At 44.2% G+C, this 25,610-nt stretch overlaps 1 protein-coding gene across 1 annotated transcript in view; it reads left to right on the top strand.

Moving 5' to 3' along the window:
- Window positions 1-2,503: 2,503 nt before the first annotated feature.
- The window catches only part of LOC138762399 (serine/arginine repetitive matrix protein 4-like), a 302,092-nt gene continuing 278,985 nt past the window's right edge, over window positions 2,504-25,610 (top strand). The window contains exon 1 of the mRNA XM_069936163.1: window positions 2,504-3,204. Within this exon, the coding sequence (XP_069792264.1) occupies window positions 3,074-3,204 (131 nt within the window). The 5' untranslated portion in view covers window positions 2,504-3,073. The remainder of the gene's footprint in view (window positions 3,205-25,610) is intronic.

Below are 25,610 nucleotides of genomic sequence, written 5' to 3'. Positions count from 1 at the left end.
ACCTTTAGATATATCTCCGTTCTTCTCTTTCTGGTCTACGTTTTTGTTCCCCACTACTCCTAGTTACAGCTAATTTACTGAGTGGCTCCAATTATCCCAATGTTCCTCCCATCCCCCCCCTGCCAATTTGGCAAGTCAATTTTTAACCCATGCTGAGGAAAGATGGAATGAGAAATTCAGCCACTGTGAACATGATGGGCCTCTTCCCTGTCTCCTACTGCAAAATTCATATCTTTTGGTCTGAATGGTCCAAAGTTCAGCAGATTGTGGACCATCTGAACTGCAGCAAGCGATGGGGAGTTCAATGCACCACGTGCTTCCTATTCAACCTGTGCTTGCTGTAGCTTGAGAAGCAGGAACCAGTAAAATAAATAAGTGGCATAACATCCTGGAATTGGCCAACAAATTTGCCACCTCCAATCCATTGGCCACTGCTTTCCCACGAGGTCTTTGGAAAACATGCCCTACCTACTTTGGAAACTCAGATCCTCATCAAGATCTTATTGTTGGCCTTGGGCTATGAGAACAGTTTGTCTAGCAAGGAGAGGGATGATGTGTAAATTCCTGCAAAAGTCTGCTCAGACTAGGTCAACCATCTGCAAGCAAGCTAAAGAATAAATGTGTATATATCTTTGCTTCCCTCACAATGTTGGGATGAACAAAAGCATTTTCTGAGATATCATTTGTGATGTCAGAAGCATGAATGCCTTATTTACAAGCAGAAGTTTTCACAAAGAGTAATTAAATAACTCGACTAGATCAGATGCTCTAGGCATTGGTTGAAGGATAAGTGCTGGGTGACATATTGGGTTCTATCACATCTACTTGACAGGTTTCTGTTACTTTATCTGGAGGTGCTGCACAATTGTTTTCCAGTATTTTAGTTAACAATTTTCTATTTCCACCTTGCACAGTACAAAGGAATACATGAAAACAGGAGCAGGAATGGGCCTTTAGGTCTCTTACCACCTGTCCCACCATTCAATATGACTGAGGTTGAACTATGTCATGCTCGACTCCTCTGCCAGTTCCCTGTAGCCTTGATTTCACTGAACTTTCAGAAGTGTATTCACTCTCTTTAATTACCTCCAAAGAGCTCATCACTCCTTTTAGGTCAATGGTTCTCAACCCTTTTCTTTCCACTCACAGACCACTTTAAGCAATCCCTTTGCCATAGGTGCTCTGTGATTAGTAAGGGATTGCATTGCATTAAATTTGCGGTGCATCAATTTTTGAGTTGCATCAAATTTTCTTGCATCACATCAAATATTGCATCGCATCAATTTTAATCATACCTAATTGACTCATTATGTGAATGGTTTCATCACTCCAAAGGTATTGGGCCAATGACAGTTTTTCTCAAGCAAAATATTTCAATAACAATTAGGTCTCAATCTTCCCTTCCCACTCATAGACCACCTTAAGCAATCTTTTACTAATCACAGAGCACTGATGGATAGGGATTACTTAAAGTGGAAGAAAAAGGTTGAGAACTACTGCTTTAGGTGGTGAAATTCAAGGAAGCACAATCCAGTTCTATAAGCTTCCTGGTACACTCAGGCAGATTTTCCAGATCATTAGATTTTATTTCAGTTAATCCTTCAATGCTCTTTTAATACACTTTTATTAGATGTTAAAGAGTGTAGTTGTATATTTTCCAGTGAACCCAGCGAGTTTCATGGGAGTGCAGGAGTCAGGACCACATAGGTTTAAAGGATACATTAAAACGTGGACCTGTTAACTCTAAAGACAATGTGGTCAATTGGGCCCTACTGTTTTCTTAAAGAGGGTGTGGGAGATGGGTGTGCTAGAGGAACCTGCATCTATGTTAGCAGATGCCAAACCTTTTGAATTTCTGAATAATAAGATGACAAATTAATAGTGCGTTCTGGTTTACAAAAGAGACAAACTTTTGCTACTGCCAATATGTTTGCTGTTTTGACCCTGTTGTCTCTGCTCCACCGTCCACGCTACATCTGAGGTGGCCCAACACCCTGTTACCTCTGCACTAACCTGTGTCCGGGATACTCAAGTAAAGCTTTGGGTAACCCAGGATGCAAATGGCATGTTCTTGTTGACTACGATTCGCAGCAACACCTACACAATGACCCCAGGCAACATAACGTCAATATAACCTCCATTCGAATACAAGGGAGGTTTCATCGACAGGGAGCAATGACAAGGGCCCATTTTCAATCATATCTGGAGGAGGGCCTCTCAGCTCAGACCCCACTCCCCGTCGTTTATTCCGTCTGCCGTGGCACTTGGCCAGGGATGCTTTGGTCCCCTTGTAAATGCAGCCGGCGAGCACTGTTGCCAGACAGACACACGCAAAGCCGCCCTTCGGGAACCCGCAGTCCTTTGTTATGCAGATGTACGGCAGCAGGCTCTTTGCTTTTTTTTGGGTCAAAAAAGGGAAGCCAGAGCGTGGGTGAGCGAAGGGGAGGAGGAGGGAGGGAGGGAGGGGAGTGGAAAGAGAGAGAGAGCCGGGGGGGGGGGGGGGAGACGTTGCGCTCAGCTGACCAACCCCGCTCCAACGTCACAAGTAAATGAGACAAAACAAGGGAAGAGCTTAGGTACTGAATGCACACTGCTGCTGCTTTTGTGTCCTCCCGAATCTCGCTGCCTTTTTAGCCTCCCCTGTCAGAAACTCCTTCATTACAACAATTAAACGTCAGTCCATCTGGAAAATACACCTCGTGCTGGGGGCCCAATCGTTTTTTTTTTGTTTCGTTTCCTTTGATTATGAACTGAGATGGTCCCACTGCTGTAAATCCGCATCGCATCTGGCTGAAGCGTTCGGTAAGACAGAGAAGAGGGAGAGCAAGTGGGACCCCCCCCCCCCCCCCCCCCCCCCGCCTCTCCCAACTGTGTCTTTGTGCAATAGAAGCGATAGGCGGAGCGTTTCAGCCGCTGGACAGCTCCCTCTGCGCGGCTGCCCGAGAGCGTGGGTACATGCCTGCCTGCCTGAGTTTCTGTGTGTAAGCGAGAGAGAGAGCGCGCAAATTTCCGATCTCTCTCCGCTGCTGCTCACCCCCCACCCCCCTCAGCCCGGAAGATCTGCCTGATCATCATGGCCAGCGTGCAGCAGGGCGAGAAGCAGCTCTTCGAAAAGTTCTGGAAGGGAACGTTCAAGGCGGTGGCTACCCCTCGGCCAGAAAGCATAATCGTGGCCAGCATCACAGCCCGAAGGACCCTGAGCAAGTAAGCAGGCATTCTCCCCATTGCTTTTTCTTCCCCCCCCCCCCCCCCGAGAATGTTAGAAGATTGCTGTAGATTTAATGTATCGTTAGCACTAAGCCCATGCACTGGAGTTGCTCACTCACTTGAGCCTGGCTAAAAGTGTCTGGGGTCATCTGCGGAGCACCCCCTCCTCTCCCCTCCGTCCATGGTGCTGGTTGGAGAAAGTCTCAGGCTGCAACAGCCGCGGGTGGGTTGGCAACGGGAAGCTTGAATGAAGCCACAGCGGAGCTCCAAATAAGAACAAAGGATATCTAATAAAGGACAGGACCACTTCACTTGTTCAATTAGAGTGATCATATTTTTTTACCGGGGGAAAAAAGTTGATCGTATTTCCGATGACTGTTCGTATTTTTAATGCATAATGTCTTTGTTCACCTCGAAGTTTAATGGTTCAACGTGTCTCTTTTTGATTGTCGTGACGAGTCGGTTCTCAAAGAGTGAGGTAGAGTGTGATAGATAAAAGGAAGTCAATAGCAGGACGTGTGTCAAGAACATATGGCAAATATGAGATTTCATCAATAGGCTGAGGTCCGAAGGGTCTGCAAAAGTATTTAAAATGTACACAGAAAGTTATATTTCAGCTGGTTATCTTGAGTACATTTCACAACAGCCCATTTGTTGAAATAGAGATCATCGCTCAGAGGAGAGATAGAAAAGGGAATTATCCGTATGCTGACAGTATTATATCAAAACAGACCAACCAGCTAAGATGGACCAAGCCGTTTGCAGCATGTTTCAGTGACAACATATTTTCAGCCATTTCCGATCAAAGAATGCACCATGATGTGAAGCCAGCACAGTCAAACTAAACCTTTAAAAGAGAAAGGACCAAGATACAGCACAGACCTGGGAGGGAATCAAATTCGCTCCTCCACGTGTTTCATCTTATTTATGACTAGAATTTGAATTTGGGGTGTAAAAGGCAGAGGTGGATACTGATTGAGTTCAGTGCCTTTGCACTTTATTAAGAGTAGCAGAAATCTACCATTAGAAGTGGTCGCATCCATGATTTTGTTTGAGAGCATCATCCAGCAACACTTCCACATTAGTACAGATGATGGCAGAAAATGGGAGTAGACAGAGTTTACTCAGAAATCTTCAACTTAAGGGGAAGGATGGTCACCTAGAACAGTGCACAGTTAGATCAATATTCTAAATGATGATTTGCTCATTGGATTTTAATTAGAAGCCAATTTGGAATGTCAAAATTCCAAGAACAATAGAAGTAAATAATAAATCAATTCCACTGAGGCTACACAGAACGAAGGTCCTATGTATTGCATTATCTTGCGCATTCATTTTTGTGCATGTTGTGTGTGCACATGCAGGTGTGTGTGTGTGTGAGAGAGAGTGAGATAGATCAAAAGTGTGTGCTTATGTGTGTGTGTCTGTGTACGTCGAGATTGTGCATCAGTAGAAAGGTATGTGCATGGGAAAGTGTTTGAGAGTATGGATGGATGAGAGCATGTATTTGTATGCACACGATGTATAAAAGTGCATCGATAGGTATAGTAGCATGTGTGAGAATGCATGTTAATGGCATGTGTGTGTTTGTGTTCATTGAGTTGAACTGGAAATTTATTTGAATCTTCCTGCAGACTCCCTGTAGCAGGCAGTTTGGCAATTAGTCCTGGCTCTCCAACCCCCTACTTATGCAACCAAGTTAACAGTGACACTGTATTCAGCATTATTACAGCTGTAGGGTCTCTCCTGCCATTGTATCTACAAGCTGTTTCCAACCAGCCGGGGTTCATTAAAAATTCAGCCGATCTTGTGAGAGGAAGCCCAAGCATACAGCAGATGGCTTGCAGGCAGATAATAAGCCTGGCTTTTCCTCTTGCCCTCAGCAGATGTTGCAAAACTTCAATTTTAAGTGAGACCGAACTGTAGAGTACTTTAAAGGAAACTTTTATATGTTTTTTTTTAATGTGGGGGCAGTGAGGAGAAGGAAGTGAAATTTTGAATTCATAGGAAAATAAAGAGAAGGGAATTACCATCGACTTTCCTTGGTTGTGGACATCATGGTCTTGTGCACACATGTACTGTACACTCGGTAATTGATGATGTTCTTTGTTGAATTCTGAAGATTTACTTCAATCTCAATGAATGACAAATTGCTAGTATTTCACTGAGGCTGGAATAGTAAAATCCTCAGTGCTGCTATATTGTCAAAGAAATGACAGTCAGAACATAATGTTCTAAGATATATCTATATATCGATATGAGAGATATATCGATATATAGATATTTATAGATATATGTATATATCTATAAATATTATAGATATATGTTTTTTTAATCCCAAACAGAGCACTTCTCAGTAAACAGTGAGAAAGCTGATTTCCATTTCTGGTGACAACTTTAAATGTCACTGTACCCTCTATCAGGATTGCAACAAAACTCATCCATTTGAACACAGGGTTTCACATGCATGGCACTGCAGCAATATATTCCATTTGTGGTGGACACTGCAGCCTGTAAGATAATAGTCCCACTCTGGGCAGACAGGGGCCTTCTGCATGGTGTGGTGATCTGGACAGCACTGTGCAGTTGGTCCATTTCCACGTCAGCAGAGCCAGTTTAAAAATCTCTGCCTCAGCTGACTCAGTCCTACATCATTCCACATAGGAAAGCGGGCAATTTAACCAAGTTCTCGTCTCTCCTGCTATTTCACGAGCCCCCACCCCCTCTGCAACTGGTAAAATAATGGAGCCGGGGATTTTGATCGCACCCTTTAAGCACCCAAACTCTCCCATTCCATTGTGCAAACAAATGATCCAAAATTACATTCATAAAGGAAATTTGTTTCCCAATAATTACAATTAGGGGAGAGGCCAATATGGTCTTACTCAAATTGGTTAAATACTACAAGGCTTTAACAATGTTAATGACATTAATATAGCAAGCAATGTAACAATACCAAAATCAATTTGCTATCTGCATGGTAGGGGCAGAGCTTGTATTTTACATCACACTGGTTTTCATGTAGAGCTGTGCCTTGCATTGTTTTATCCCTGCTTTGAACAAAAATAATCCACTAATGGATGAATTATCAACGGGGCTCTTGATAAGCTTGTAAAAATAAAACAAGAGCTTGAACAACTTCTGGTATTCGTTTATTGTTACAAGCACGGTTCCCTCTAAGCTGTGCTCTTGTCTATGAGCACACACATTTTGCCACCAGCGCACAAAGGAAATTTATGTGCACACAAAAGGTTCATTACCTAAAATAATGTAATTTATTAATTATATTTATTGAAAATAATCTCTTCTCTAACTGTTTCTATTCACTATTTAGTCGGTTTTTCAAATATCACATTTGCACATCACTAATTTACGTCACTTCATCTTTTCTGTTCCGGTTTGTACAGCTGCAGCCATGTTTGGCGGACAGTGTTCACATCGTAAAGTTTATGGAGATATGTTTCAAACTCTGTAGATAGCTTAGAGTTTTTATTGAAAAAAATATTGATTCGCTGTTTTGAATTCCTGAAGAAACTGCTACACCGAAAACTCACAAATGTTCAGCTGCGAAAAATATTTACGGACGATTCAGAAACTGGAGTCATCTGTTTGTATTGCCGTGATGGGAAAGTTGATGGAGAATTTGCTCATGGAAAGAAATGGGATGATATTTGGAAACTCAAGTACAGTATAAAATCTTAACTAAATACATTACTTTGTAGAATGCAATCATACTTGAATTATATTAAAACATGCCAATACAGTTTTATTAGACGCGAGAGCTAGGCTGTGCCAAAATTATCTTGAAACCATTTCAAATTTACAACTGCTCAAGCTTTCAGTGAGCACATACTTAAGTCACAGAAAAAGAATTGCACAACATAAGATTTTTGCACATACTGACAACTAAAAATTAGAGGGAACATTGGTTACAAGTCCCAGGAAATATAAGCAGATGATAAATTTGTAAATATGACTCGTGGAAGTTACAGAAAAGTAAATGAAATGGAATCAGGGTGGGGGGGGGGGGGGTGGACAGTGAAACATGAAAGTCTCCAGATGTTATAAATGCTGGAGAAATTCAGCGGGTCTCGTAGTGTCCTTATGAGGTAAAGATATCAAACTGACATTTCGGGCATATGCCCTTTTTCAAGGTATGAATAAAAAGCAGGCAGGCACCTGAATTAAAAGGGCAAGGGAGGAGATCAGAACAACAAATAAAAGGTATTAATTGGATATGGACAGGACACAGGAGAGAGGAAAGATGAAAATTAACTGGAGGAAGGGGGGGTTTGTTGGGGGCTTTGTAGAAGCAAAGTGAAGGGAAAGGAGATAAAAGGAAAAAGGGAAGAGAAAGAGAGACAGAGCTAGAGGAAAGGAAACAGGGAACAATGGAGGCGGGGTGCGCTAATGGAAACTGATGTCAATGTAATCTGATTGGAGGATGACCAGACAAAATATGAGGTGATGTTCCTCAAATTTGCGGGTGGTATCAGCCTGGCAATATATGAGACTATGGACAGACATGTTGACAAGGCAATGAGCAGGGAATTTAAATGGGTGGTCACTGGGAGGTCCACACTTTTGCAATGGACAGAGCTGAGATGCTCAACAAAGAGATCTCCCAGTCCCTCTGATGTAGAGGAGATCACAGTGACTGCAGTAGATGACCCCTGCAGATCCAAATGTGAAGTGTTGTTTCACTTGGAAGGACTGTTTGAGGCCCCGAATGGAAGTGATTGGAGGAGGCATGGCTGCAAGTGGAGCACCTCTAGCAGTGGCAGTGGTAGTTGCCAAGGGGGTGATTGGTGAGAAAGAAGCAGTGGACAAGGTGTCATGGACACCTGCTGAAGGCAGAGGGGGAAGAGCAGGGAAGATGTGTCTGGAGGCAGTATTGCGTAACAGGTGGAAGAAATGGCAGAGGATGATATGTTGGATGCGGAGGTTAGTGGGGTGGTAAGTGAAGACAAGGGAATCCTGTCCTTGTTGGTGTGTGGGCAGAGGGGTCCAGGGCATATGTCCAGGTAATAGAGGATATGCAAGTGAGGGTTGAGTTGATTGTGATAGAGGAGAAACCATTGTTCAAAGAGGGAGATTATCTCCAATGATCGGCCATGGAAGTCCTCATCCTGCGTGCGGATGGGACAGAGACGGAGGAATTGAGAGAAAGGGATGAAACCCTTTCGGGGACAGGGTGGGAAGAAGTGGAGTGGAGGTATCTGTGGGAGTTGGTGGGTTTGTAGAAGATGTCTATCGAGAATTTTTCTCCCAAGATGGAGACTGAGTGATCAAGAAAGGAGATAGTGTTGCTCGAGATTGACCAAGTGAATTTGAGTTCAAGGTAGAAGTTCGCAGCAAAATGGATAAACTTGACAAGCTCATCATGGGTGCATGAGGCACCAAGGTAGTTAATATTGAGGTGGAGGAAGAGTTGATGGGCCTTACCTATGTATGCATGTAGCATGGACTGTTCCACCTAGCCAACATAAAGATAGGCATAGCTGGGGCCCATATGGGTACCTTTAACTTGGAGAAAGTGGGATGAATCAAAGGAGATTATTGAAGGTGAGCACCATTTATGCCTGCTTGAGGAGGGTGGTAGTCTGATGGTCAGCCCACGTTGTTAAGGTAGAAAAATACACAGCAGGACCACAGAGTACACAATACAGTGGGAATGAGGAATATTAAGTTCAGGTAGACAATGCCACCTTAGTCAATATCAACCCTCATTCAAAGATCACAGTGAAACGGTACAGTATATATGGCATATTCTGGTGGCATCTCTTTGAATTTGTTTGAGGTATATTGTTCAGTTCCTTGTTAACATTTCTCATTGTGTTCTTTCTTAACAAATGCAAATCACTGCTCAAACATTATCAGTTAATTTTCTGTTTAAGTTTCATGTCTTAAACAGTTGAGGTAATGACTAGAGGGTTTGCCTTCAATACATTTCAAACATCCATAATCTGTGCACCTTTTGGGTTAAGATTTAATTATCAAGTGCTAATTATTAGTCTGGAAAGTTAATCAAATCTTTAAGACACACAAAGCAAAGGAAGCCTTTCCTTAACACAAATTTAAAGAAGCTTCCATTGGTGCCTGACAGAAAGGTGCCAGTTCTCTGCCCTCTGTAGTAGAACAGGTTCTGACAGCAGATTCTGTCAGATCGTTAAACTGTTAACGCTTCTGACAACCTGTTTAACAATGTGCAATTTGAAATGACTTTCAACTGCTTGGTTAAATGATAATTTAAGCTGAAACAAGCCATGAAAGACCTCAACAATGAAGACGCTGTTTACATCCGGTACCACACGGATGGCATTCTCTTCAATCTGAGGCGCCTGCAAGCTCACACCAAGACACAAGAGCAACTTGTCCATGAACTACTCTTTGCAGATGATGCAGCTTTAGTTGCCCATTCAGAGCCAGCTCTTCAGCGCTTGACGTCCTGTTTTGCGGAAACTGCCAAAATGTTTGGCCTGGAAGTCAGCCTGAAGAAAACCGAGGTCCTCCATCAGCCAGCTCCGCACCATGACTACCAGAGCCCCCACATCTCCATCGGGCATACAAAACTCAAAACGGTCAACCAGTTTACCTATATCGGATGCAAGGATCGACAACGAGATAGACAACAGACTCGCTGAGGCAAATAGCGCCTTTGGAAGACTACACAAAAGAGTCTGGAAAAATAACCAACTGAAAAACCTCACAAAGATTAGCGTATAGAGAGCCGTTGTCATACCCACACTCCTGTTCGGCTCCGAATCATGGGTCCTCTACCGGCATCACCTACGGCTCCTAGAACGCTTCCACCAGCATTGTCTCCGCTCCATCCTCAACATCCATTGGAGCGCTTTCATCCCTAACGTCGAAGTACTCGAGATGGCAGAGGCCGACAGCATCGAATCCACGCTGCTGAAGATCCAACTGCGCTGGGTAGGTCACGTCTCCAGAATGGAGGACCATCGCCTTCCCAAGATCGTGTTATATGGCGAGCTCTCCACTGGCCACTGTGACAGAGGTGCACCAAAGAAGAGGTACAAGGACTGCCTAAAGAAATCTCTTGGTGCCTGCCACATTGACCACCGCCAGTGGGCTGATATCGCCTCAAACTGTGCATCTTGGCGCCTCACAGTTCGGCGGGCAGCAACTTCCTTCGAAGAAGACCGCAGAGCCAACCTCACTGAGAAAAGACAAAGGAGGAAAAACCCAACACCCAACCCCAACCAACCAATTTTCCCTTGCAACCGCTGCAACCGTGTCTGCCTGTCCCGCATCGGACTTGTCAGCCACAAACGAGCCTGCAGTTGACATGGACATTACCCCTCCATAAATCTTCGTCCGCGAAGCCAAGCCAAAGAACTGTCTGGAAAGACCAGTAAGTCTGCATTCAGTAAACATGAACTGTGTTTTCTTTTTGAACACTGGTTTTAAGGGTAGGGAATTCTGTATGTAATAAAGACAAAATCAGTGGTGCTTTTCCTTAATAATTGCCATTTCTAGATGACTTCAAATAGAATCTTTAACATTAGTGAAGGGGTACTGGTTGGGTCTATTGTCCAGAAAGAAATAAGGGGCTTTGAGGCCTTTGGTATGGGAGATGGAGCTGCATAGTGATTGGATGTCCATGATAAAGATGAAGTGGCTGAGTTCAGGGAACTGGACGTTGTTGGTGATGGAGGGCATTTGAAGTATTGTGGATGTAGGCAGGAAACGACTGGACCAGCGAAGATAAAGCAGAGTCGAGGTAAGTAGATACTAATTCGGTGGAATAGGAGCTCATGAAAACAATGGGTCTGGAGGGACAATTGATTACATGCGATCACATGAGCCCAGGGTCGGCGCCGGGGTGGCCAATGCCGTGGACCTACCCCCCCAACGAGGTGCTGTGTGCCAGCTCACAGCCATCGCACACTGTCAGCCCCACCCCTGGCCGCGTCACTAGCATGCATCAAGCATTACTAGGGTCAAGATTGATGCATGCTAGCCACATCCCTGGCTATTGACACGGGTAGGTCCCACGCATCCGGCAGCATCCCTCCTGTGCCCCCACGCCACCCCCACGGGCACATTTTTAGTCAACAACACTCCTCCCCCCACCGAGTCCTCAAGCACTGGAATGTGCCCACCTCTAACATTCCAATGATCTCCTCTAATACTCATTCTGGCACCGATCCTGCACGAGCCTGCTCCACCATTCAGCACGGAATTTAGCAACCTATCCCAATCCCGCTCTCCATCTGATCTCCATATTCTTGCCTCATTGAGGGTGTAAATTCTGTACCTATTATCTTTGAATGTTCTCAATTATTGAATGTTTACAACCATTGAGAATAGAGATTCACAATCTTGTAAGTGAAGAAAGTTCTCCTTTTTCAATCTTAAATGGCTGATCTTTATCCTAACATGGTGCCATAATAGTTCTGAGCTCTCCATTCAAGAGAACTAATTACTCACTATCCCACCAATCTCAAAGTTTTACAAGTTTTAGTGAAATCAATGATGTGGGAACCATCAGGCCAATTGTTTTTGAGTCAAATGCATTTCTTCTCTTTCTTTCTTTTTCAATCTTTCTAAAATTTCATAACATAAACAGCTCAAGGAGAATAGAAATAACACAATTAAAATGGTATGTCCAAGTCTACATAGTATAAGTATCATATATAAATTCACATATCTTCTCATTCTAAAATTCTCCTTGTGTTTTGAAGTTTCTGCAAACTGCTCACAGTTAATATCTTCTTTGGCTTGGCTTCGCGGACGAAGATTTATGGAGGGGGTAAATGTCCACGTCAGCTGCAGGCTCGTTTGTGGCTGACAAGTCCGATGCGGGACAGGCAGACACGGTTGCAGCGGTTGCAGGGGAAAATTGGTTGGTTGGGGTTAGGTGTTGGGTTTTTCCTCCTTTGCCTTTTGTCAGTGAGGTGGGCTCTGCGGTCTTCTTCAAAGGAGGTTGCTGCCCGCCAAACTGTGGAGGTTAGCAAAACAACCTTAACTAACTTTCTTGATCCTTTTATTTCATGTATAATTCACTGAAGTATATAGAAAAAACTGAGGTCCTCCATCAGCCAGCTCCCCACCATGACTACCAGCCCCCCCACATCTCCATCGGGCACACAAAACTCAAAACGGTCAACCAGTTTACCTATCTCGGCTGCACCATTTCATCAGATGCAAGGATCGACAATGAGATAGACAACAGACTCGCCAAGGCAAATGGCGCCTTTGGAAGACTACACAAAAGAGTCTGGAAAAACAACCAACTGAAAAACCTCACAAAGATAAGCGTATAGAGAGCCGTTGTCATACCCACACTCCTGTTCGGCTCCGAATCATGGGTCCTCTACCGGCACCACCTACGGCTCCTAGAACGCTTCCACCAGCGTTGTCTCCGCTCCATCCTCAACATCCATTGGAGCGCTTTCATCCCTAACGTCGAAGTACTCGAGATGGCAGAGGTTGACAGCATCGAGTCCACGCTGCTGAAGATCCAGCTGCGCTGGATGGGTCACGTCTCCAGAATGGAGGACCATCGCCTTCCCAAGATCGTGTTATATGGCGAGCTCTCCACTGGCCACCGTGACAGAGGTGCACCAAAGAAAAGGTACAAGGACTGCCTAAAGAAATCTCTTGGTGCCTGCCACATTGACCACCGCCAGTGGGCTGATAACGCCTCAAACCGTGCATCTTGGCGCCTCACAGTTTGGCGGGCAGCAACCTCCTTTGAAGAAGACCGCAGAGCCCACCTCACTGACAAAAGGCAAAGGAGGAAAAACCCAACACCCAACCCCAACCAACCAATTTTCCCCTGCAGCCGCTGCAACCGTGTCTGCCTGCCCCGCATCGGACTTGTCAGCCACAAACGAGCCTGCAGCTGACGTGGACTTTTACCCCCTCCATAAATCTTCGTCCGCGAAGCCAAGCCAAAGAAGAAAGAATAGAAACAGACTAAGGTGGTGCACACTGGAACATCCTTGACAACAGTGAGATTTATTCCAATCATAAACCAATTAGGACTTTGTTACTGGTGAGTTCTTTAGCATTTTTTAGATAACCGACTCTTCTACTCAGCAAGTATTTCTACACATTGCCTCGCTTCCCGTGGTCCAAGTAAATATGACCTCTTTTAACCACTTGTACGTGTCCTTTTAAATTCACCCCCTCTAGTCAGCTGACTCCTTTTTTGTGTCACGTCATTTCTGCCAAATTGTGGGTCAGGGTTCGACCTTACCTCTTGGAGAAGCTCCCTGAGCTTAATCATTTCTTGCAGTATAAACTTTTGATTTTTTTCTTTCCCCCTCAACTGTTGCCAGAATCATGGATCACCTTCAGCTGAGAGTAACAGAAAGGGAAAGCAAGCATTAAGATTTATATCGTCCCTTCCTTCAATACCTCGGGATATCCTAAAGTGCTTAAGAACCATTCAAATGGTCATAATGATCGGAAATGCAGTGGGCATTTTGTACATCGGAAGGTTCCATGATAATGCAGTGATAATGGCTTAACCATTCATTTTTTTTTAAAAAGTGAAGTTGATTAAGGAATACATATTGGTTGGGATATTGGTGAGAATCTCCCTGCTGTTCTTGGAATAGTGCCAGGGATTATTATGCCCATACATGAATATGTCATCTCAAAGGAGAAGATGGGGGGGCACCTCAGGCTGTGCAGCACTCCCTCAGCCTTATGTTGCAGGTGACCAAATTGGTCTCAGCACTAAATAAGTGGCCCTATTTGACTGAACAATAAGAGCTACACAAGTACAGCCTAGATATTCTCCCCACCCTCCCTGCATCAAACCCTTGCCATTTAAAGCCTACTTTCATTACCTTTCTAGATCTGCATTGCTACATTCTAAATAAAAATTTTCAGCAAGAGGTTCCAGCTCAAAAGAAAACCAAGGGCAGCATTTTAAGCCAAAATCAATTGGCTGAAACTCTAGCCTAGTGACCGATGAGTCGAGTGCCTCACCATGAAATAGGATAAACAAGACTGACTGTAACTGACTCATAAGTTTACCAACACAAGACTCAGCCTTCCTGACAGAAATAAACAGAGTCCAATTAGAAACCATTGATCATTCAGTGTTATCTTCACTATTCCATGCTCCATATCCTGCAAAGTCTAGAACAGCTGGATAATGAACCCACTGCAGTTTGCATCAATATAGCTTTGCAATTGTCTGCTATTAAATAGGTTGACTTAAAATATGTTTGCTCCTCTTTGTTGATGAGGCAGAACACTACTTCATTTCACTAAGCGTCCGCTTCACAGAGAAAGGCTAAATTCTCCCGTCGGTGGCCTTCAAACCCATGGTGTTCTGACTGAAATGCAAACCCTTGCATGCCAGAATAAAGTAAGCAGAAAATATTTGGTGCAGTCCTGAGTAACCCTTGTATAACCAATTTAGAAGTCACTGGTCATGATTAAAGGAGGAAGTCAGACTGACGGTCTCTTTTTCTTCAATTACCACATTTATCGTATGTAGCAAGAATCCTCCTGTTTCAGAAACACTTTACATTTTTTATTTTATTTCTTTAATGTTCTGAACAATTTATTTTGTCTGGAGAAACTATTTAAAATTGCTGGTTTTCTGAATAATCACTGACGTTCATTAGTTGATGCATTCCTTGAAAATAAAAAGCTGCATTACTCTTCAGCCTTAACGACTGATTTTTATATTAAATCGTCTTTCCTATTTTGGGGTCTTCAGAACAGCTCACTTGGAAAGTAATGTTGCAGAATTCAATCAAATGTGATTGAAAGCTCTATCAAAGGAAGACAATTTAATTGCTTTTTATACATGTTTGGACACTTCCTGTGCTTATCCGATGTTGGAAAACCATTTGCTAAAACAACGTTTTTCTACTTTTTTTTCCCCATTTGAACAGAAATGTTAGATAATGAAAATTATGTCAAAATATATATACTGCTTTTTATTATGAAGACAGTATCTCACTTATTCATTTTCCTTGGCAAACCTAACGTTAGCCCCAAATACCTTGGGTCAAGATAAGCTAAAGTTGAGTGCTGCACAGGTGTAGGTCTGATGATGCTGGAAAGCAGAGGGATTTGGGATGCAGGGTTACATCCCAGCTGATAGGATAATAAGAGAAAGCTCATGCAATTTTGTGTGTCATCACAAGAGGTGCAAAATATAAAAAATGAATCTACATAAAACCCTTATAAGGCAGCGAGGATAATGCGTATCGTATGGATCAGGTATGGATATTGAGACTTTAAAAAGGATTTGCTTTGCATGAGAAAATACAAATGGCAAGAGCAACTTGAGCAAATCGGAACTTATGTCAATAGGTTACCACAGAATATGGCTCAGTATGAAAGACGTTTTCACCCAGTCATATTCTCAGTCTCCATCTCTCTTCCCTGCCCATTAATTACCCTCCAACCCTCCCTTTGATGGATTGTCCTACCATCTACTTACACTAGGTGTTTAATTGTTGACAATGTTAACGGTGGAGATAAACAGATATGATCCTTAATGGCTTGACATGTATTCAGATATTGACAATGCAAGTTCAAGTTCATTTATCTTCTGTTTGCACAAGTGCAACCTGATGTGACAGCATTCTCCAGTCTTCAGTGCAGAACATGCAACCAGACACAACACAGCAAGCAATAAGCATGCAGATGGTCATTCCTAGTCCCCCTGAAGTCCACGATCATCTCCTTTGTCTTGTCCATGTGAAAGGTTTTCACTGCCTCCTGGGGAGAAAAAAAGGTACCTAAGTAGCTTTACCCCTCCCAGGTCCTTATTTTCACACCACATCACAAGATTTGCCAAGTCTTCTCTGAAGTGCCACTCATCGCTTTTGCACATGAGGCCAATTATTGTTGTGTCATCTGCAAACTTGATAACTCTGTTGAAGCAAAATCTGTGGTCATGGGTCAATAGGCTGAACAGGAGCGGGCTAAGCACACAGCCCTGAGGTGCGCCAGAGCTCATTGTGACGGTGCTGGACGTTCTGCTGCCAACCCAGACAGACTATGGTCTTTCTGTTAGGAACTCCAGGATCCAGTTACAGAGAGGGGTGTTGAGTTCCAGCTTCTGGGGGACGATCGTATTAAATGCCAAGCTGAAGTCTATGAATGACGAGGCATTATTCTCCACGTGGGTCAGGACAGTGTGGAGGAACAAGGTTTTAAAATCACAGTGGGTTTTTTTTATAGGTGAATTGAAATAAATCCAGGGTCTCTGGGAGGTGTGTTTTGATGCACACACAAAAAACATTTCATAATGGTAGTGGTCAGTGACACAGGGCGGTAGTTCTTGAGGTCTGTTAGTCACCCTCTTTGGTATTGGGATGATGGTGGCTATCTTGAAACTCACAGTGAGGTGTTGATGTCCATAAAGATTTCTGTCAGAGGGTCTTTGCAGTCCTTCAGTACCCGACCAGGTTTGTTGACTATTCCCATGTCAAATAAAGTCAAGTTTATTGTCATCTGTTTGCACAACTTGACGAAACAGTGTTCTCCAGTCCTCAGTGCAAAATGCACAGACGTAATACACACAGATAAACAATACATATGCAGGACAAGTATTAATATATAGAAATAAATATTGTTTTGTAAATATGAGAGTCTGGGATGCTTTGTATGAGCAGTTCCTTTGATCGTTAAGCATTCTCACTGCCCTTGGGAAGAGGATGTTCATCTTCCTGGTGATTCCCCTGTATCTCTTCCCCGATGGGTGCAGCTAAAACATATTGTGTGCAGGTTAGAAGGGGTCGTTAATGATTTTGCGCATCCTCTTCAGACAACGTTCCCAGTAGATCATGTCAACAGTGGGATTTGGGGATGGGGGGAGTGGGAGACTCCAGTGATCATCTCAGCCACTCTTGTGGTCCTATAGATTGATCTCTAATCCATTTCTCTGCAGCAACCATACGAAACTATGCTGCAGCTGGTCATGAGACTCTTGACACTTCTTTTGTGGGTTCACCTTGGATAGGGTTTTTATCATTTTGGCCGTGGTCATGCAGTTACAGTAAGGATCTGACTTCTTGCCAGATGAGTGTCAGTGATGTGTTGGGGAAGATATCAGTGGGTTCACAGAGAGATGAGTCTGGACATAATGGTCTGCAATCATACACAGCTTTTATTATCACATTACAATTTATAGCCCACCTCACTGACAAAAGGCAAAGGAGGAAAAACCCAACACCCAACCCCAACCAACCAATTTTCCCTTGCAACCGCTGCAATCGTGTCTGCCTGTCCCGCATCGGACTTGTCAGCCACAAACGAGCCTGCAGCTGACGTGGACTTTTTACCCCCTCCATAAATCTTCGTCCGCGAAGCCAAGCCAAAGAAAGAAAACAATTTATAGGAGAGCATGGGAAACATTACGGGAATAAAACACATGCGCACAATTTATAAAGGACTGTGGGAAAATACTACACGGTACACAATTTATAACTCACACAGGCGGTGCCAACATTCGCACACTATAACAGGGATATATGCACCCTTCCCAGACCCATAATTGTCAGGGGGTGGCCCTAGTATAAACAGTATCCGCATGGGTATACACACACTCTCCGACCCCTGATTGTCAGGAAGTACAGCTCTCCTGCAAGTATCGATCTATAGCAGTTTAAACTTATAGTGATACTACAGATCAGCTTCAGTGCAATGCACACCTTATCCATGACCCTTCCAAGCAACGTGCACAGTAGCGACCATGGCATGGAGCGGTGTCTGGGGCTATCACCACGAGCAGTGAGAAAACAATGTGCTTTGTTTTAAGTACAGGGATCTAGCTAATAGTGATGCTGAGTGATATGAATTAGCCAAAGGCAAGGAGTGCACTAATTAATGGCCAGAGACAACCTTGACTGACTGGTAATGTAATTAGTGACCGGAGCCCAACCTTGATTGACAGGTGATGTGACTTCTGAATACATTCCAAACAGGGAAGGGACTTGTGACCACCTGCAATACATACATTTCAGACAGGCGGGGGGGGGGGGGGGGGGACATTTCTCCACACACAACATTCCACCCCTTGAAAGCCACATCACTCTGGAATTACTCTCATGACAATCAATAGACCTTTTCACAGCACATGGTAAAATGGAGATTTCCCAGGAACCCTCCTGTGAACCTGCAGTGTTCAACAATAAGCCTGGGAATTGTAAATGAGTCCATGGCCCTACTTCATAGGAAAGGAAGCAGCCCCGGGAAATTTTCCCCAACCACCCGCTCCCTGCGGTGTGAAGAGCCAAATGGCCAAGCACGTAAGCCTCATGACGTCTGCACTTGTGTGCTGTGTCACATAAGTGATTAAAATTAAAGTATATTTAATGCCTGAAAATAGTGGGCTGCTTCGGCCGTCGCGACGGCAGCACAATGTGGGATGAATGGCCGTCCTCATTAACCATAATCCCTCAGGCAGCTGTATTTCCCAGAGTGGTTCCAGCTGCCTGAGGGATTATGAGAAACAAAGTCAGCCATTTATCCCGCCTTGTGCCACCATCGCGACGTACTGAAGTGGCCCCAAAGTTCAGGCGACCGACCGACAGACGGCCTTGGTGGGGGGGAGGGAGAGAGCGGGTGGACGAGCAACCTACTTACTGAAGGGCAGGGGAGAGACCGACGGACAGGTGAAGAGAGAGTATTCGGGCAATCGACGGACGGTGGGGAGAGGGGGAACTTACTCCAGTGAGTGCGTAACTGCCCCCCCTAAATTGCTGAGAGCAAATTCCCAGTAATTTGGACTGTGATGTGAAAGACCGAGGAGTTCCTGAATTCCTGGGAATTTCTCTGGGATAAAGTAGGGCCTGTGGTGTGAAAACACCTAGTAACTATATGTATTAAAAAAACATTGAGATGGGTTTAAAAGAAAGAAAGAATGATAATAATGCCCACGTGCCCGCCATATGCTGGACAAAGCACACAATAAAATTCAATGATGTCTCTCTAGCTTCCCCCTTACTGATGAACCAGGGTGCTGTGGAAGCTGTTCCCCAGTGTTAGAGGGGAGGGTAGAAAAAGGAATTTGTTTGGTCACCGACTCGCATACCTGGGCTTCTCCGGCTTAGCTGACAAATGTGAGCACCCTTACCACCAACATCTGCGAACAAGGTCATCCATCAGGTGCCAGAGCCCTCAGCCTCGTGCTTGGGCGCTCCCTAAGCACAGAGCCCAGGTGCCTGTCGACGTGCTATCCCATGGTGAGGTGGTGGGGGTGGGGGGGGGGGGGGGGGCAGGTCGGCAGGCCATGCAGTATTTTTCTGTTAATGGGAGTTCTGGGACAACGCTGTTACTGTCAAGTGACACAATATATTTGTTTCTTACTATAGTTTGATCAATTACACTCTACTTATAAACTATGAATCTATCACTTGTAACTTTAATCCCCTGACACAACTTATGAGACAACATTACTACAGCTCAGGGTGATTGAAAGAGAGAAAAAACAAAAGGTATAAAAAAACAATAACTTCATCGTCCAAAATTGTCCAGTGATAAAGTTTCCATGGCAACAGCTGCTGCTGGTCTAACAGGAGAGTTCTTTGCATAATAAGTGGCAGAACTGGTTCTTGGTTCTGCTTAATTAAGTGCCAAGAGCTGGTGTAGTGGCCACAGTTGTGATTCAGGCCCAGCAGTTTGTTGAGAGGCACTCATAGACCCTCACACTTGCCCCTTTCAAACTGCAGCACCTGGGCAGCCCTCCTGCTTCCTGGGTGTGATTACTGGGCAAAGTGCAGGGGGATCAACCCATTAAATTGCCAACCTGGTGATTTAAGGGGGATCCCACCCCCACCAATGACGCATCATGCACTCACTCTAAGTACTGCCGGATGTTCAGATGCTGGCTGCCCGGTGACATGCACACACTCAAGCACTAACGTCACCAGAACAAGTGGGTCGGCCATGGACGAGACCTAGGTAAGTTTAACTGGGTTCCCTGACTACCTCTCAGATAGGTCAGGGACCCAGTTGGGTTCTAACGGGGTTGATCCAGTTGGACCCTTTCAACTGCCATGTAAGTAGGGCGCTAACCATGCAAATTGCCTGGTTAACCCCATTTTACACTGCAGTTTGAAAGGACCTATTGAAAAGAGGTACAGCCTGAAGGGTAGTCTTCTCCTGCAGTGGGGTGGGGGTGGGTGAGGGGTGGAGAGGTCAAAAGATAGTTTTGTCAGGGGCCACCTCCAGTAGAGCAAGACCAGAGGGGAAGTTGGTCCAGGTCAGAGTGGGCAGCACATGATAAGCTCCACCCCCACGCAGTTTCACCCCACAATGCTGCTCTCTCCAGAGAGCACACGTCTCCATAAGTTACCGGCAGGTTGACGTCACCATGCTTCCCCTCAGCCCTGAAACCTTGAGTAGGAGCTCTCTGCTCTGTGTACTCCAATCCTTCCAGGAGGGTAATGGCTTCCCAGACTGCCTTCCCGAGGGTCAGTCCCATGAGGGGCAAGACCATCCCTTTCAGGTCGGAGCGTGCAGCGTGACTAAATAGCCCAGCAAGGCACCAGTCACCATGGTCCTCGGGAGGCAGTGCTTGTGGGTGCCCCCAATAGATACCCACGATCAGTACCCTTTCCCTAACATTCCACATCAATGGGGTGTCTCTGTGGCTGGCCGTTTCGGCCCCATTCTAGGAGGGCAGGGAATTTGGCTCAGACTGCAGTCACCATCCGTCCCTACAGTGAAGTGCCATTATCGACTCCTTGTGGTGATGACTGTATGGTGTTGGCAATCATCTGCTGGTCAGACAGACCACCCAGAGCACTCGCTTCCCCGTGAGAGAGAAGGTAATTGGAAGCCCCCTCAACTCCCAACTGAAGCAGCGGCAGGGCTATGTGTTCACTTGCCTACTGGTGGTATCGGTCCCCTCTCCCAGTTATCCTCTTACCCGAGCAGTCCTGGGGCTCCATTGTCTCACAATGACCACTTATATGCCCACCCAAGATCCCCCAGTTTTCAGTTGCTCCCGGTTTTGGAGGATCAGTTGGGTGCCCTTGTGGCAGACCTGGGACTGCATGGTCACTGGTTAGACTGGTAAAGGCTCAGGCACAAGTCCCCACCACCTGTCGATCCCCTCCCCCTGCTGGACAATGGCTCGGACTTTTTCTGCGAGCCAGACCAAAGAGCTTGCAGCTGCTGTGTTTTGATCAGCGTGGAAACTGTCTCCATGAATTTAAAGTCTAAATTGGTCACTTGCCCTTGGGCCACCCACAGTGCCTTTTGGAGTTCCCAACATTCATTTTGCAGGGATTCCATCTCCTCATCTTTCCAGGTCGCTTTCCCTTGGGCAGTTAGAACTGCCTCTTGCAGTTCAAAACACCATCTCGCAGTTCCCAACACTTAAGTTGCCATTTCCAATGGTCATCTCACAGGGGTTCTATCTTCCTTTCTTTCTGGCTACTCAGCTCAGATCTAATATCCCACTGCCACCTCAGTAGGGATACTAGTAGCCATAGTGCTTGCCCACTACTCTCCCTGGTCTCAGAAACCCAATTCCTCCAGATGAGAGATCATGTGGTGCCTTATCTTCTGCACGTGGGGGGTCCAACCTGTCAACCCAATCGACTGGCCTGGCATGGTTTGCTAGCCACACTGCCAAACAGCTGAACTCCTGATGGTCATTAGGGCATCCAGGGATTTTAAACTCTGACCCCAAGGACCTTTCCCTAATTGTGGGGCACCTCCTACTGCACGCCCCTCCCCCCACTTAGTGAGCAGGTACACAATAAACCATGCACCGACAGGATGTTCACACACACAATTAATACCATCTCCCACACGGTTAAACCAGTCTCCCACTCCCACTTGATTAAAACTCCATAACTCTTTGAACCCTGCTTGCAGCACCAATTGTGTAGAAAAAGGTTTCAGATTAGGTGGGTTCACAGAGAGACAAGTCTGGATACTAGGGTTTGCAATCACATATAGCTTTAATTTTTTATTATCACACAAAAATTTATAGGAGAGTGTGGGAAATGTTACAGGTATAGAACATGCACAATTTATAAAGGAGCATGGGAGAATGCTACACATCACACAATTGATAATTCATACAGGCGGAGCTGACATTCGCATGCTATAACACGTGTATATGCACCCTTCCCAGACCCATGATCGTTGGGAGGTGGTCCTAGTATAAACAGTACTAGCATGGGTATACATACACTCATTGGGAGGTGCTGCTCCACTGTGAGTATCGATCTATAGCGGTTTAAACTATAGTGATACTATGGATCAGCTTCAGTGCAATGTACACCTTATGAATGACCCTTCCAAGCGACATCCACTGTAGTGGCCATGGCATGGAGCGGTGTCCAGGGCTATCACCATGAGCAGAGAGCGAGCACTGTGCTCTGTCCTGGTGCTAGATAAAGGGAATAGTGACACTGAGTAAGTTGAATTAGCCAATGGCAAGGTGTGCACTAATTAGTGGGCGAAGTCCAACTTTGATTGACAGGTGATGTGACTTCCGAATACATTCCAGTCAGGGAATGGACACGTGACCACCTGCAATACACACATTCCAGACAGGTGGTGGGGGGGCACATTTCCCCCACACACAACAGTCAAATTTAGATGAGTTTGAAATGATTATGTGTGACTTTTCCTCCAATGTTCCAGCAATCTAAAATTAAAGTGCAAATTACCACTTGACATCCAGTAGCAAGTTTGAGATCTTAACCTTATACCTTTTGGCAAAACGTGAGCAAGTAATGGAGGACAGTTGTTTAACTTTCCAATGTTCCCAGAGTAACACATAGTATATCCAAATGAATACTGTACATCATCTCCAAATAAAATAGAGCAGTGACTCTCAGCCTTTTTCTTTCCACACACATACACTTTAAATATTTCCTCTGCCACAGGTGTTCTGTGATTAGTAAGGGAATACTTAAAGTGGTATGAGGGTGGAAAGAAAAAGCTTGAAAACTACTGTTTTAATCATACCTCATTGACTCGTTATGTGCACGGTTTCATAACTCCAAAGGAAATGGGCCAATGCCAATTTTTCTCAAGCAAAATATTTTAGAAACAATTGGGTTGAGAGCAGTGGTTCTCAGCCTTCCCTTCCCACTCACAGACCAGCTTAAGCAATCCCTTACTAATCACAGAACACATGGCATAGGGATTACTTAAAGTGATGTGTGAGTGGAAAGAAAAAGGTTGCGAACGACTGAATTAGAGTAAGCTCTTCCTTTTTATTAAAATGTTGAAACATTTGACCAGCTGGACCTCCATGCCCTCAAATTCACACCTAACAAATATTTAAACATTCTTCCTTTCAATAGAGTTGTGGATTTTTTTTTAATGGAAAAGGAATAGATTCAATTAATTATTATCATAGGTTCTGCACTGAAGTATGTTGTCATTACTGTGCTAGAATACTTACTAGAGGGTAAGTTGTTCACTGTTACTCAGTGCATGTGACAATATTCAGTTAAAAAATAAATTCAGCCTTAACCAGATCATCTCAAACTCATTCTTCCAATGACATTTAAACTGATCTTCCTCAGACTTTTTCCCTTACTGCATGCTGTTCTCTTCCCACCTGATCTCACAAATGCATGTTGATACATTTTTGGGGATATAATCACTGTAATGTCCTTCAAATGAGCATGTAAATTAAATTGTACTAGCTCATTTGAAGGACAGGCTGCCTTTTACAAAGAGCTTGAATGGGATTTTCTATAATAGCACACAAAATGAGGAGCAAACACTGTTAGGTTTTCATCCCGTATTCCAATCCTCCCTGAGTTAGCACTGGAAATCATTAACAAGATTAGGTTGTAATTACATTTCAAATGCAGGCAAGTTGAGTGCTTTGGGAAATGGGCATTTTCATAGAGTTCTCACTTTTATATTACATCATATTTGCAAGCTGACACCTGTTGCCAGTAAAGAAAAATGGGGTCAAATTCTGAAATTTGATATACAAGGTGAAACAGGAGAAAGTTATATACCTACACCAATAATAGAAATCTTCTGTCACCATAATCTCCATCAGCAGTAAAAGTGCAAAGCCTATCAAAATGAATTACCCTCCATAAGTCCAATGCATTAATAACATCAACTCCTAGTTTGAAATTAGTCATTGAGGAGTTGGTAAATTATAGATTAATTCTAATTCAGTAAACTTCAGAGTGAAACACATTTGCATTTATTCCGTCCTATTGTATCGATGGAATTTATTTGAGCTATTTAGCATTCCAAAATACACACTCTGCAAATATTCATAAAATGTTTGATTGCTATTGAGATCGAATAGTACCACTTTGCTGTTTGTAAACCAGCTCTGTAGTTGTTGGAAAGCCTGTAGCCATTCTGCAGATTTCAGATAAGTCTACCTGTGCACTCTGAGGACTAGAAAATAATTTGCTGTATTGGTTGTTCAGGGTGAACAGGGCAAGTTAAAAGGCAGATGGGAGATGCAAGAAACTGCAGATGCTGGAAACTGGAGCAGAAATTAATTTGCTGGAGGAACTCCGTGGATTCTTTGAGGGGGGAGGAATTGTTGATGATTCAGACTGAAGTTCTTCATCAAAACACTGTTTATAAAAGTGTATTCATATGAATGTTGACAATTTCTTTTCCCCATACAAATGCTACCCCTCAGCATTGAATTATTTCAGCACATTGTTCGTTGCAAGTGAACCGGCAGTCAAATTCTCCCCTCTTTCCATTCCAACTCACTATCATCTAATCTGCATCTCTGCCCCAGGTGAATTTATACCCCAACATATCAGCAGGCATCCTGATACCGTGCTGAGAAATGCGCAGCTTTGGACATTACGTCAGAGCTGGATCGAGGCCGCTGCTGAGATCCTCCATCAATAAGACTCGTGCTTAGGCAAGATAATGAAAGGCATATACAGCAAAACTCAGATAAATCAACACACTTGGGATTTAGGTGGTGCCGGTTCAGCAGATTTTCTGGGTGGCTTTTACACTGAGACACCTTTTTTACGATTTGATGACGATATTATTTCCAGTGAGTCAGGTACATTGAAAGAGAGTAAGGGTAATAGGCTGCAGTGAGTGAAAATTGGAGTACGAGAACTGGGGCTCTGCTGATTGGAAAAGGGAGTACAACAAATATCACCAGTTGAGCCTTCATTATTTCTGTACAGATCAACTGCGGATTATCAGAATTTTACTGGACGCAAACACAACTCTGCAAATGCTGATAATTACAGAAGAGAAAATAAGATTGAAGAAAAGATGTAAAGATTTAAAATATAATCCTAGTTTAGTGGAATGTACCTGTACCTTCTCTATACTGGTTTGCATAATGCAAGGAATTCTCTGTTACCTGAAAAATCAGTGTTTAAACTCTGATCTTGCCCCCAGACTATGGGCATTGGATACCTGAAACTTTGCTTCCCAGCAAGCTTGAACACAGTTCACCG

Source organism: Narcine bancroftii, chromosome 4 (genome assembly GCF_036971445.1).
Source record: "Narcine bancroftii isolate sNarBan1 chromosome 4, sNarBan1.hap1, whole genome shotgun sequence".
NCBI lineage: Eukaryota > Metazoa > Chordata > Chondrichthyes > Torpediniformes > Narcinidae > Narcine > Narcine bancroftii.
The sequence above is the reverse complement of the archived record's forward strand: the minus strand, read 5'-3'. Positions and strand labels throughout refer to the sequence as shown.